The sequence below is a fragment of the Esox lucius genome, chromosome 12 (genome assembly GCF_011004845.1).
Source record: "Esox lucius isolate fEsoLuc1 chromosome 12, fEsoLuc1.pri, whole genome shotgun sequence".
NCBI lineage: Eukaryota > Metazoa > Chordata > Actinopteri > Esociformes > Esocidae > Esox > Esox lucius.
The window spans coordinates 26,373,936-26,388,076 of record NC_047580.1 but is presented as its reverse complement, the minus strand read 5'-3'; the positions used below and the strand labels follow the sequence as shown (position 1 = coordinate 26,388,076).

Below are 14,141 nucleotides of genomic sequence, written 5' to 3'. Positions count from 1 at the left end.
TGGCTGTAGTGTACATTGTGAGAGGTTCTGTGTCATGCTGTTAGAGTCTGCAGGTGAGAGCTGGTTAATTGGCTCCGTCCTGACACAGTCCTGCAACAGTAAGCCCTGAGGGACACCCCTTAGCACTGACAGCCAATCACAGTCATATCTCTTCCCTGCTAACCGCACCACCTAACCCAGGGCTCAGACACCCCCCCCGGAGTGGGACCCAGTTACCTAGCTGGCCCTCCTAATCCACCCTGGGGCCACTACACATGTCCTGACCACAGCTGCTTTTTAATGACCATAACCTGTCCGTGTCTCCATGTCTGGAACTGGGTGTCTGTGAGCGTGTGTTTCTGTGAATGTCTGTGAGTGTGTGTGAGAGAGAGAGAGAGTGTGTGTCTGTGAGTTTGTATGTCTCTGTGAATGCGTGTATGTCTGTGGTACACGCTTTAGAAGCTGAACTCCATTCTCTTCTTTATCACCCCAGCTGGTCCCAAACAAAAGAGCAGCAAAGATGGAACAGCAGGGACAGAGCAGCAGGTACAGAGAACTAGAGACAGAGCAACAGGGACAGAGCAGCAGGTACAGAGAACTAGAGACAGAGCAACAGGGACAGAGCAGCAGGTACAGAGAACTAGAGACAGAGCAACAGGGAAAGAGCAGCAGGGACAGAGAACTAGAGACAGAGCAGCAGGGACAGAGAACTAGAGACAGAGCAACAGGGACAGAGCAGCAGGGACAGAGAACTAGAGACAGACAAGCCTTGACACTATATCCACACGGTCAAGCCTGGCTTCGATTCACTGTGGTAATATGTTGGGGGACATGGTGAGTGGTAGGGCTGTATTCAGGGTGTCCGGATGTTCTCATCTGGGCCCAGAGGTTAGAAGTATTCTTGGCACACTCTTGCACAGACAAATACCAAAACACACATGCAAAACACACACATACGCGGTTGTCCCTGTGGAGCAGGGTTTTAGAATGACTCCGATAAACAAAGATGTGCCCTTTCTAGATCGGTTTATTACTCCACTAATATAACCAGTGTGTGCTGGAGCCCGGAACGGGGTCACAAACAAGGCAAACTAAACTAGCTTTGAGTGAGTGTGTGTGTGAAGTACTTGTGCTTGTCACGATCACAGACATACACAATGACTTCTATTGCATTATGCAACACACATCAGCAGTGATTTACAAACAATGCAGAAATACAAATCGGTGTCCTAGGATTAACCTAGGTCTCGTGGAGTGGAGCCCTGTAAATGCACTCACTCTCACCAATGAAACCGTAAACTCAGGCATTAGCCCTCCGAGAAGACTGGGATCAATGTGTCTCAGAATAGCAATGTAGACCAAAACAGGGCCAAACACCACAACATCATTCTTTACATGGAAGCAGACAGCCTAGTGGTTAGTGTTTGGCAACAAATCAAAAGTACAGTGGGTCAAATCCTCGAGCCGGCAAGGTGAAAATATAATTTGTCTTGGTGCCACTGAGCAAAGCACTGATCCCTAACTGCTTGTGTACGTTGCTCTGCTAAATGGTAAAAATGGAAAAAGACACTGTGATTTAACTTCCCAATGTAATTGCGGTGCATTGATTATGGACAGGGATATAGGCTAGATTTACGGGCCAACCTGACCTTTGTAGCTTGTAAGTTGCAGCTAATATGGTTGATTTGTCTATTGATCTTTCTGTAGATGCAAGTCAGTGTCACTGACAGCCTGATATAGACCGACCAAATGAACTGATACCCACCTTCCTTGCACTCCAGCGCGACCCGGGACTCCAGGTTGTCCATCTGCATCTGCAGACGCTTCAGGGTGAGGTCATTCTCCCGCGACTTGCGTTTGTACGCGATGAGGACCAGGATGACGATGATGAGGAGGAGGCCCCCGCCGGCTGCGATGGAGACGATGGCGGGGAGGGTGAGGAGGCTGTCGGACAGGATGTTGACCACGCCCGGAGAAACATGGAGTCCGCCCACCTGGACCTGGACACCGCAAACACCCAATGGGTTAAACGCATGCCCGTTCACATATACACACGCACGCACATGCACACGCACAGAAACACAACGCCAGGGCACAGACTAGTCATTAAATGACACTGCCAGTCTAGCAGACCCACCCCACCGTACAGCAGAACTTCCTGGGCCCTCAGTAAATAAACACACTAGTAGAAGTAATGACAACAGATTGTAGCGGAACCTTTTGACAGCTAGAGCCCAGCACTGCTCCCCCCCCCTCCCAGACACACGATTCTCTCTCTGACCCCCCCCCCCCCCCTTAGAGACACACTGCTCTCACTCGTTGACCCCCCTCTCCCAGCAAAATGAACAATGACGAGTAACAAAACAATCCAGTGCACAGGTCAAAGGTTATGGAAAGTAATCACAGACACAGAATCCAGAGAGCGTGTTTCTATATACGTCCGAGTGTGTGTGTGTGTGGCCTTCTGTATATTTGAGTGTGCAGTAAGTTGTGTGTTTTGGGAACATACCATGATTTTATACTGGCCGGTGAGGTTTGGTGGCTCACATAGCAGCTGGGTCTCAGACACGGTAACGGAGCAGGGCGTCTCCCCGATCAGCACGGTGTAGTTGAGCTTCACCCCCGCGGAGGGAACGGGCACCAGGTTTCTGCCCTGTGGGGGGGGGGGGGGGGGGGGGAGAGAAGAGGAGTCAAGGGAGGTGTAAGGGGAGTTTGCACTGACCCGTGGGTGAGGTTTTATCACGACACATTCAGCCAGCAAGCTTATTTATATAGCACAATTCATACATAGAAGCAATTCAATGCGCTTCACAAAGAAAAAATACAATAGCATAAAAACAAATACTCAAATGAAAACATCAAAACAACATCACAGTAATAAGACATAGAATAAAAACATTGCCATACTGGAATGCTCTCTACTCTCTAATTGGCAGCACGTTAAAATCAGCAACATCCTCTCTTGGTGTTCACAATCTGGGTCTACACGGAGTCACCATGACAGGATGGCTACAGTGCCAGTAAACAGGACGCACTTTAAGGATGATGGGCGAGCCAGGCTTCTGTTCCATAACCCCGTTGGTACTGAGAGGTTCGAAGTATGGGTTGGGGTAGTACAGGAAGTTGGTGTTGTTGTAGACCAGCAGTGCCTGGACATTGTTGAAGACAAATCCAAACTCATCAGCGTGTTTGACCGTGTCCAGACCGGGACGGTACTCCGCCGTCAGGGACGGGGCCAGGCACATCATACTGGTGGAGTTCAGAACCTTACAGACCTGAGAGAGGATGGAGTCAGAGGATGGAGGGAAAAGGACAGAAAAGGGAGTGAGATGGAGAAGGGAGAGAAAAGAGAGAGGGAGGAGAAGAGACAAAGAGGGAGGAGGAAGGAGGAGGGACAGCGGAAAGAAAGAAAGACAGGGCGAGAGAAAGGAGAGAGGGAGAGAGAAGCATGAGAAGAAGAGCGTTATCCTGAGATGTTTCACACAGCACAACCTTGAAACATTGAACCCTTCTACACTGGCCAGCCATCATGCTCTAATAATCTAAGCTCCAGAATATAAGACATGCGTGAGTCAAGTGGAATGACTTGAGACAGACTGCCTACTTCTAACTTTTTGAATCTAAAAGCTGAGAAGTATTATACCGTACAGCACAGCAACCAACCACTTTAATACAGCGTAGTCTAGTTTTTATTGAATGTTACCATTAATCTGAAAACAAACACTGGCATAGCTAAGTGCTTGAGGCTTCTAATATTAACTTTCAGAGAGAGGAAGAACCACAGATTTTCCGTTTTCATTAAATCTCTCACAAGTAGCGCTGAGGGGATCCTCCAAGTAAGGATAGCAATGATCCAGCGCCAGTCAGCCATCCATCATTGGCTGACAGAGGGCAGCGGGTGGAGAGGCACTGGGGATACCCCCCCCCCCACCCCACTGGTCATGTACCCCACTCTGGCATGTGGACGTCAAGTCACGATGGCTTGAATAACACTCGTTCCCGCCTGCATGTCCAGGGGCGGCCATATTCACAGCGAGGTCAGTCGAGGGAAGGACCCCGCAGCACAAACCGGAGAAGAACACGATTGATTACAGCCCGCTCTCCTGCTGCCGGGAGCCTTTTATCTCCTCAGTCTGTCTGTCTCTCCCTCCCTTGCTCTCGCTGAGGATAAACTTAATTAGAGCTAAATATCTTCAAAGCTCCGTAGCGCCCGCAGAGAACCACGCCCACGACGCTCCCCGACTCCAGTCTAAAGCCGGGGGGAGGACCAGCGATCGATACAAAGTAATTCCAGTCGCTCTTTCTATTACTTTACATGCAGAAAAACTGAAGCAATGCAGGCACAGTCTGAGACCGAGTGAACAAGCAGCAGCAGAACTCTTAGCCGGTCAAGCCAAGCTCTGTGAGGTGGAAACTACGTACAAGCATCTCGCTCCACACAGGAAGAATCCCAGTCTGCATTATTAAGTGACTAGCTGTGTTAGCCCTCTTTGCAAGGCCTTAATGTTCCCATGTACCTCCCATACATTGGTGACATGGTAGTACTTCTACACAATATGTTGGCATGTTAGCGACAAATGGAGTTATGGGAGAGAGACTGAGGGAAGGGAGAGAGAGACACAAAGAGAAAGAGAGAGAGAGGTTAAGAATGTTCCTGTGGCCGCTGTTAAAATAGTGACGTGATACAGAGACACAGATGCAATCACAGCATCCCTGGCTGTCAGCTTGCCTGTCTATCTGCCTGTCTGTCTGTCTGCCTGCCTGCCTGTCTCGGTCAGAGAGGAGAACAGAACACCCATTCATTTGCAAGTCAACTACAGTACATTATGGTTTCCACAACCATCTGTTCAGAGCTGAACAAGCTAGCAGAATGAATTGATGGATGCTGAATGTTTTCAACACAACTCTTCAACACTTGTGTGTGTGTGTATTTGTTTGTGCGTTTAAGGCTATTTTCCTCCATCTCTTCCTTTAATTCTCTTTTCCAAGGTTAGCAGACAGTCACTTAAAACTCCACATAAAAGCCTGTCTGAGTTGTTGTGAAACAGTATAATGTGATAATTTATGGAGATCTAAAGAGTGTGCTGTCTGAAAAGTTCACTAAGCTTGATGCCTATAAGATAAGTGATCAGGTTATAGAAAGGTGATGTCCTGGCTTCCATAACATGCAACAACAAGTTCTATAAAGGCAGAAAAGGGGGAAATGGTTCCAGCCCAATGTGCTGCCATACAAAACGCTGTCAATCATCCCAGGGTTCCTTACAAGGAAGCAGAGAACAGTTGTTCTGTCACCCACCAACTTAGAAAAAATGCAGGTACATAATTAAAATCAATACAATAAAAAATTTCCTTTTTACAGTACAGTTCCCTAGCTATGTGTCTTTATATAGGCTGTATTCATTTCTTCCTTCATCCAGTATAGAGTAGCACTGGGTCAACAGCTATGAATTAATCATTGGAATAGTTCTGCCTTGGCTGGCGCGGGACATGGATGGAGCAGCGCGTTAGACAGCCGCTGTAATGCTAACAGTCCTGGTCCTCTGGCTGAATTAAAAATCTATGCAGCTGCTGCTCACTCACCCAGAGACTTGTAGATAGAGAGAGAGAGGGGAGGGGGAGAGAGAGAGAGAGGGGGAGAGAGGGAGTGAGAGGAGAGAGAGGAGAGAGAGAGAGGGAGAGTGAGAGGAGAGAGAGAGAGGGAGAGTGAGAGGAGAGAGAGAGGGACTTCTCCATCCAGTCAGGGCACCTCTCACACGGCCAGATGATCACGCATCCCTGCTTACTCTCTGGCCCAGTGGGAGGGGGCTAGCCCCGAGCGAGACGTCTCACTGGCTTATATGTTTCAATGGAGGGAAATCACCCAACATTCTTAGGGGTTCCAGGGTGGACCAGCGGTCCCAGCCTAATATACACATGTACTTCGGCAGCACGGGTTCGAGCCCAAACGACTGCGCTTTCAGAAAATCCTCCTCTATCTTTCTGTCCAATAGACTGGATAGCCTGAAAATAAATCTTTAAAGCAAACACTTCTTAATATAAAGTGTTTCGTCAAGTCGGCTGTCACGGTTCCTGTACAATCTCCGGAGAGCAGAAAACACTGTTAGCTCAAGGATCAAATTTTATATGAGCAATATTGTCCCATAAGTGATATCAGTTGCTGCTACACAGTACATCCATGTCTTTTCATGTCCTGTTGGTTTCCACCAACTGGTAGTTCTGGCAGTCCGGTTCTGACTGCCACCATCCAGTCTGGCTGGGCAAAAAGACTAGCAACATCAGCAGCTGATTAATGTTTTGGACTGGAGGTGGTGATGAAGCATAATGGACACTTCGCAGCTGGTGAATAATAATGTCCTACTAAATGGTGGCGGAGTGTGCTGTGAAATATCCACTGGTCCAACATGCTTTTAGTGTAGCTAGTGATAAAAAGCCCTGTTTTGTTCCTAAGACAATATACGTAATTAGTGGGTTGGGGGAGGAGACTGGAAAGAACAGAGATGGATGGAGAGAGGAGGAAAAAGGAAAGGGTTTGAAGGGAGAAAGAGGAGGGAACTAATGAAGGGATGGATGGACAAAAGGGGAATGATAGGAAGAGAGATAGTGGAGGGGAGGAATGGATGGGTGGAGGGAAGGGATAATTGGGTGGATGTCTACATGGAAAGATGGGAGGGAGGGTGGATGAAAAAGGAACTGTAGCAAATATCGGAAATAACTTTTATCTTTGATACCTGTGCTGTAACTGAAATACTATCTTTTTATATTAAATTAATTCGTTATATTAACACATTAATCATTGAATATTTGGAATGAATCTAAAACGTAGTCAAAATCCAGTTCCATCAATGGTCGGAGATTGGAGAAAGGAAGATGAAAACGGTTGGAGAGAGGAGGTGAAAGAATCATGACTAGAACAAGACTGGGAGTTAGAGAAGGAGAACATGTGAATCACGTAGGTGACGGAGCAGGTTATAGTATCCATAGTGGGGTCTGTATCACGTAGCTGACGGAGCAGGTTATAGTATCCATAGTGGAGTCTGTATCACGTAGCTGACGGAGCAGGTTATAGTATCCATAGTGGGGTCTGTATCACGTAGCTGACGGAGCAGGTTATAGTATCCATAGTGGAGTCTGTATCACGTAGCTGACGGAGCAGGTTATAGTATCCATAGTGGGGTCTGTATCATGTAGCTGACGGAGCAGGTTATAGTATCCATAGTGGGGTCTGTATCACGTAGCTGACGGAGCAGGTTATAGTATCCATAGTGGAGTCTCTCCATCTAGTCTTCCTGTCCGTCTGATCCTGAGTGTTCATTATCCGGTACAGTGTGTCTCTTGGGGGTGATGGCTTTCATACTGTTTCCTTAGAGGACAAGCTTCTAAAGATAAGTCTGATTGCGTAAGTGGCGTAAGTGCTGTGCAGCTCTATAGACCTGGTGAATATAGGGCTTTCTATCTAATCAGCTCAAATGGTTGCTGATCGCTTCCACTTCTGACAGGCTGCCTCAATCCCAAATGACAAACTATTCTCATATATAGTCAACCACTTTCACCGAGGCCCGTAGAGCCTGAAGTAGTGGACTGCATGGGCAATAGGGAGCAATTTGTGAAGCAGCCTGTATCAATCTGGTGGTGATGACATCACATCAGCCAGGCAGACATCTTAATGGGGGGAAAATGTCGCAGGTGAAAATCTTTAGGAGACAATGGGCTCCTGTAAGAGAAAGAAATGCACCTTTTGGTTTTAATCAGGGACAAGGATTAATGTTTCAATTGTGAGCCGTTGACAGATACAGAACGTGTCACAAAGAAAATAGTCCCTCTCTTTCCCTGTGAGGGATCTGGTGCAGGTGATGAGAGGGAAGAGGAGGGAGAGGGAACGAAAGAGACAATTTAGTGGGAGGCGAGTGACACTTTGAAGGCTGACTTGACAGGCCCTATCTGGGATGGGGCCTGATTGGGCGACTGCCGCGCTGTTTGCCTTTCCCCCACGACAAAGAGGAGAGGCAGGGCTGAAGAGATGCACAATAACCTCGGCTGGTAATAAGAATTCACATGGCGGCTTCTTCTCTACCCCTCCTTATAGACAGAGCGACTCAAAGAGGAGTAGGGGGAGAGGTAATGTGTGTGTCTGTAGGTCTCTGTGTGTGTGTCTGCGTGTCTCTGTGTGTGTGTCTGTAGGTCTCTGTGTGTGCGTCTGTGTGTCTCTGTGTGTGTGTCTGTATGTCTCTGTGTGTGTTTCTGTGCATGGTTCTAGGTCTGCGCGGGTGGGGAACTGAGACTGCACTTTGAAGGAGAACGCCACTGAGTGCTCAAAGCTTTTTGCCTGCACCTGACTGACGCACCAGATAGCACCCACACAAGTTAAATCCTATTTCAGCTCAGAGGTTTTCTAAGAATCCTTTCTGATCTGATCCATTTCTCTCATCGTGTGTTGCTAGAGCCAAAATGGCTAGTTTTCATCTGGGTTTCTTCATCTAAAAGGGGGAAACGGTGGTTCTGAGGTATCTATTCTGAGGTATCTCAGAACCACGTCTGACTGACTGAGAGGTGGGTTGCACATGCCGAAGAAAAGGAGGCACTACTTTGGGACAAATCAGTTCAGATATTCTCTGAAAAGATTTTCCACCTTGTCTCTCATTGGATTATATTCTATTCCATTTGTAATGTTGTTCTTGTGTTAGTTTTGTTGTCTGTAAGTTAGTTATTTTCCTTAAAAGTCCTCTGTTCTCCTTGCGCCTGTGTCCTGCCTCAGACCTACAACGTTAGTGTCAATGAATATGCATTCATGTTCAAAGACTGACAGTAGGATACATTACATATCTGTCCAGTGTTTGTGCAGAGTTCATGAGTATACTGTAAAGGTCTTAATACAGTGCATCTCATACTGTAAATGTCTTAATACAGTGCATATCATTCTGGTTATGTCTTATTTTAATGCATCTCAGTGTACATGTCTTGATACACTGTATTGTCTGGCATTAACCACTTGTTTTTCCTCCCTCCCAGTACCCATCTGCCCTCTCCACCTTCAACCTGAAGCAGTTGAACAACCCCATTCCCTTAATTAAGCATGGATCCCAGGACCAAACAGAAATGTAATTTGTAACGATTCCTCCTCTGCCCACTTCCCTGCACCAGGTTGGGTTAGTAGAGAGAGGGGATGTTTATGCTGACCCAAGAATTCTGACAGCACCTAATGTACCATTGGAAACCATTAGGAAAGGACTATTACCACCCATCTCCCCTCAGATCACCCCTCCACCCAGACCCCTATACCTCTACCCCTCCACCCAAACCCCTATACCCCTATACCTCCACCCAGACCCCTTTACCTCCACCCCTCCACCCATACCCCTTTACCTCCACCCCTCCACCCAGACCCCTATACCTCCACCCAGACCCCTTTACCTCTACCCCTCCACCCAAACCTCAATACCTCCACCCCTCCACCCAAACCTGTATACCTCCACCCCTCCACCCAAACCTCTATACCTCCACCCAGACCCCTTTACCTCCACCCCTCCACCCATACCCCTTTACCTCCACCCCTCCACCCAGACCCCTATACCTCTACCCCTCCACCCAGACCCCTATACCTCTACCCCTCCACCCAGACCCCTATACCTCCACCCAGACCCCTTTACCTCCACCCCTCCACCCATACCCCTTTACCTCCACCCCTCCACCCAGACCCCTTTACCTCCACCACTCCACCCAGACCCCTTTACCTCCACCCCTCCACCCAGACCCCTTTACCTCCACCACTCCACACATACCCCTTTACCTCCACCCCTCCACCCAGACCCCTTTACCTCCACCCCTCCACCCAGACCCCTTTACCTCCACCCAGACCCCTATACCTCCACCCAGACTGATCGGACTGTAGGTTTTCATGGCCTGACTGGCTGGCCAAAGAAACTGGAATTGGACAATGGTAAAACTGTCCAATTTAATACTGCATGTGAACCACTTTCTTCCTGCTCCATTATTTATGGTTTTTCACTCTCTTCCTGCTCCATTATTTGTGGAATTTATGGTATGGAGATATGGTTTGTGTGGTGGTTGTAGGTATGAATGATGAGTCGGGGGTTAGCAAGACAAGCATTTACATCTCAGTACCACATCTTACTATATCTTTTAGTACTGCATTAGTACTACATGTCTTAGTTCTTTATTAGTACTACATCTTTTAATACAACATTAGTACTACATCTTTTAGCCTACAGTGTGTGTGTGTGTGTGTGTGTGTGTGTGGGTGTAGTACTACTTACATTGACAGACTCACGGCCCCCATACTTGACGCGGATCCTGGGTTCCTGTACCACATCTAGATTAGTCCCGGTCACCATCAGAGGAGTGTGGCCACTGTATCAGACAAACACACACGTTTATTAATATCCACAGATCAGATTTACATTAAAACAGGAAATAAACATTACAAAGGTTGTTATGTGCACTGGCACTCGGCGTTCCAAACAGATCCACACAGCAAGACTCTCTATGACCACAGACAAGAACCTCACCAGCCTCTCTGCTCTGTCTCAGGTAGGCCTGCAGTCTGAAGGCCATGAGCAGCCAGCATATGCATGGGACCCAGCTATGCAAGCCAGTGGCATCTCCCCCAGGCCTCCCCCTCATCAACGTTACCTGGTGGATTTGGTGGCCATTGGATAACAACTTATTGTCAACACCAAGCCAAATTCCTCACATGAATGTTTAGGAACTGGTGCTGTCAGTGATACCGCCTGTCTCACCTTACTGGATTTCAGGACGACAATAATGTCAAGTCCGGTCGAAGTACAAGCCCTGTAGGATCACAGTTCGTGCCCTGTTTTATCGCAGCATCTCCCAGCAAAACTGGGGACCACTGATGTTGAGATGTGTGTCTTCTGAGGCACATCAGGTGCCGTTCTGGTTCACCAGGATGTCTGCTCTCTGGAAGATCTGATAATCTGGGCCAAAATGGTACCGCCACAGGTAGGGTGTGTTTGAGTCACTTGGCGGTTCCATTTTGGCCCAGGCCACATGCAGTCATCAGATTCTGAACATGGATGATTAGTACACTTGGTGTAGGAAGCATTTGTACACATGTAAGTATAATGTACCCACAGGGCAAAGGTAGTGGATTGGTCATCACAAATACGGTTAAAAACTTTTATCCAATTCTTGTGTTCTACTAGGCGCTAACTGTTGCATTTTAATCAGAATAAATCACTTTTGGTGTTTGGTGTCACCTCCACTAAGTAATCCTTGCTTGTAGGGATTTTTTCATGCCTCCGTGTAGCATATTTGAGGAATGGGGTTCCTATAGATTTCAACTCCCGCTGGTCTGTCAGGGCTAGTATGTAGCAAATGGAATATATGCAGCTTTAGTAAATGTCCCTAGATTCCCTTTGGCGATAAAGTTCATTTTGTACTAAAGGACTTTTGTTTCTAGACAGATTTGGAAGGGCTTTTGTTTCCATTCATGGTTTGACTGCTGACACCAATACTCTGCAAAATCTGGCCAAGTATCTCTGTCCTCCAGATGGACTGGGGCTGGGTCGTGTATAATCCTTTTTTGTTTGTAGAGTCAGCCACTTAGTGCAATTTGTTTCAAAGCCAAATTTAGTGCTGCAACACATTCTACAATTAACGTCTAAAACAAAATGTGACCTTTACTACATGAACAATACATATCCCTCAAAAACATCCAACCCCGCAGAACCCTTTGTGGAAATTACCTCAGATAAAAACATTTTTAAAAATCTTTGACATGGTGTTTTCGGAAGATACTTTAATAAGCTTGGTAATGAGGTAATCACTAAGCAGGCTTTTAACTGAACTTCAGTGGCTGTGTAATCACAGCGGTGGGTTTGTCTTTGAATCACCAAAGGCTCTAGCTAGCTGAGAAACTAAGAGGGCATCACTAGTAAGCAACGGTGGTACTTCTCCGGCTCAATGAATAACACAACACAAACAAGCCACTCTGGAATGGGCAAAACCCCCCAAAAAACAGGAGATCACTGAATACTGAAGTAATGCTGACAAATGTTATGTGACTTGGCTGGGAGCACTGGAATATGCTGGAATCTTAGCGTGCCACAGCCGCAGACAGTCAAGGAACCATATGGTGGATCGGGACAGTGCTTTTACACTATTGCGGTTTCTTAGTCAGTGGTAAGACCAGAGGTATTCAGGCTGAGATCCACTACTCAAAATGTCTAATGAGAAGGGTTTAGCATGCCTCCCAGCTAACCATTCTGTCCAATCAAGAGAGTGTGTACTCTAGAGGGCGGTGCTACAGGTAAAATATACTCTTCTGTTTGATCTACTGCATGACAAACAGATATCTCCTTCCTCTTGTGGTATTTTTGTTTGTGTCTTTTCGACAGCAACCTGGCAGCGGCTTTGATCCTAAGCCTGTGTGTGTGTCGGTCGGTTGGCTACAGGGCTACGCTACAATATGCTCAACATCCTTTTCCCGTGCTTAAAGTAGGCACAGGGCTGGTGTTTTCACTACAGAAAGACAAAGTAAGTTTGACTAAGCAAAGTGGTGTCCCACCTCTCCTGTGTCTGCCTGTATCAGTCTGAGTGAGCCTGTCTGAGTTTGTCAGTCACTGAAGAACCCATCTCTCTCCTGTGCATTCCAAATCACGGCTACTGAACCAGAAATCCAACTACTGCTGTTACCTAGTAGTGCAGGGCTTGATGGTGGGGCCTATGAAGTAAAGGAGCATGTAACTGTGTGGCCTAAAACACGCCATGTTTGGCCCTCCAGGACCGGAGTTGCCTACTTTGATAAGAGTAGAGTGCGTCGGGTGTGAAGTAGAGGTGCTGCAGGCAGTTGGGCTTTTACCTAGCGATGCTCCACTCTGGCTCGATGCGCTGGACTGTGGGGTCCTCAATATAGTCAAAGCTCAGGCTCTCTTTGACCTGGGCGCGGTCCACACCAACACTGATCTGCACCGAACCCACCCCGGTCAGAGAGGGAGCCGAATAACACACAATCTCTGTCATTGTCCGCCTGAAAGGAGGTACGCAAGCACACACACACACACACACACACAGAAACACATCATCAATGTCTGTGTCTCCTTTTGAATCAGACAGTATACATTCAACTTCCTCCATCCCTCTCCATGGATCCCTGCCCTACCTGCTGAAAGTAGCCCTGTTCATTAGCAACAGCCCGTCCTCCTCTCCTCTCTAACCTCTCCTCTCTCTCCACGCTCAGCATCACGGTGGAGAACACTAGGCCGGTAATTAGCCCAGATCTCATTAAAGCTACCTTGACTCCTCAACCTTACAGCATTACAATGAGACCTCCTCTCTTACCTTCCGCTGCTACGCTTTAAATAGACATCGTCAGAGACAGAGAGAGGAGGGAGGACGAGAGGGAAAGATGGGAAAGAGAGAGAGAGAGGGACAGAGAGCAGAAAAGAGATCTGTAGAAAGAGGAAGGAAGAGAGAAAGAAAAAAAAAGAGATAGAAATAATGGAAATAGAGGAAAGAGCAGATCGAAGAAAGAAAGTTAAGAATCCCGCCAGGGAGGTTGTCTTGAGGCTATTATTAGAGAGATTTGATGCAGTGGGTCATCAAAAGCATATTAAGATTTACACACGTTTCTGACAGGGAGAGGAAGAGATACATCCCAAGGGGCTCACAGTGAGACGGAAATTAGAGTGAAAGTAAGAGAGAGAAAGAGAGTGCATGAGAAAGGCTGATCATTGATTTATCATGTCAGAATTATTGCTACATTTTTGGAAACATTACAAATGGCTACTCTGTTTTCCTCAGGGGGAGAGGTCCGCAGAGAGAAGTACGTATGTATGTAACATCCACAAAATCAAGGGGTGCATAAGAGGTGGATCTCTCTCATACCCATAGAACTCGCAGGTCTGATTCCCAAAGAGGACAGTGACACTGCTGCCAGCACCCAGGTTCTGTCCCATGATGGTCACCTTGGTGCCCCCCGACTCAGGCCCTCTGCTGGGAGACAAGGCCTGCACCGACGGCATCTAGATGAAAAAGGAGAAACAGACAGTGAGTTGCAAAGACAGAGAGAGACTGAGAGAGTCAAAGAAAGTAAGTTAGAGAGACAGAGAGTGGGAGAGACACAATTACTGAGACAGAAGAGTGAGGGACCGAAAGAGACAGAGAGAGAAAAAAAAGGGACAGAA

At 47.3% G+C, this 14,141-nt stretch overlaps 1 protein-coding gene across 3 annotated transcripts in view; it reads right to left on the bottom strand.

Moving 5' to 3' along the window:
• Positions 1-14,141, bottom strand: part of plxna2 (plexin A2) — a 224,199-nt gene that overhangs the window by 37,705 nt on the left and 172,353 nt on the right. For all 3 annotated transcript variants that reach the window (XM_034295893.1, XM_034295894.1, XM_034295895.1), the window contains exons 15-20: positions 13,843-13,979; positions 12,818-12,985; positions 10,251-10,344; positions 3,015-3,254; positions 2,489-2,632; positions 1,745-1,979 (exon numbers count right to left, since the gene is read on the bottom strand). In XM_034295893.1, coding sequence (XP_034151784.1) covers positions 1,745-1,979; positions 2,489-2,632; positions 3,015-3,254; positions 10,251-10,344; positions 12,818-12,985; positions 13,843-13,979 — 1,018 coding nt within the window. The remainder of the gene's footprint in view (positions 1-1,744; positions 1,980-2,488; positions 2,633-3,014; positions 3,255-10,250; positions 10,345-12,817; positions 12,986-13,842; positions 13,980-14,141) is intronic.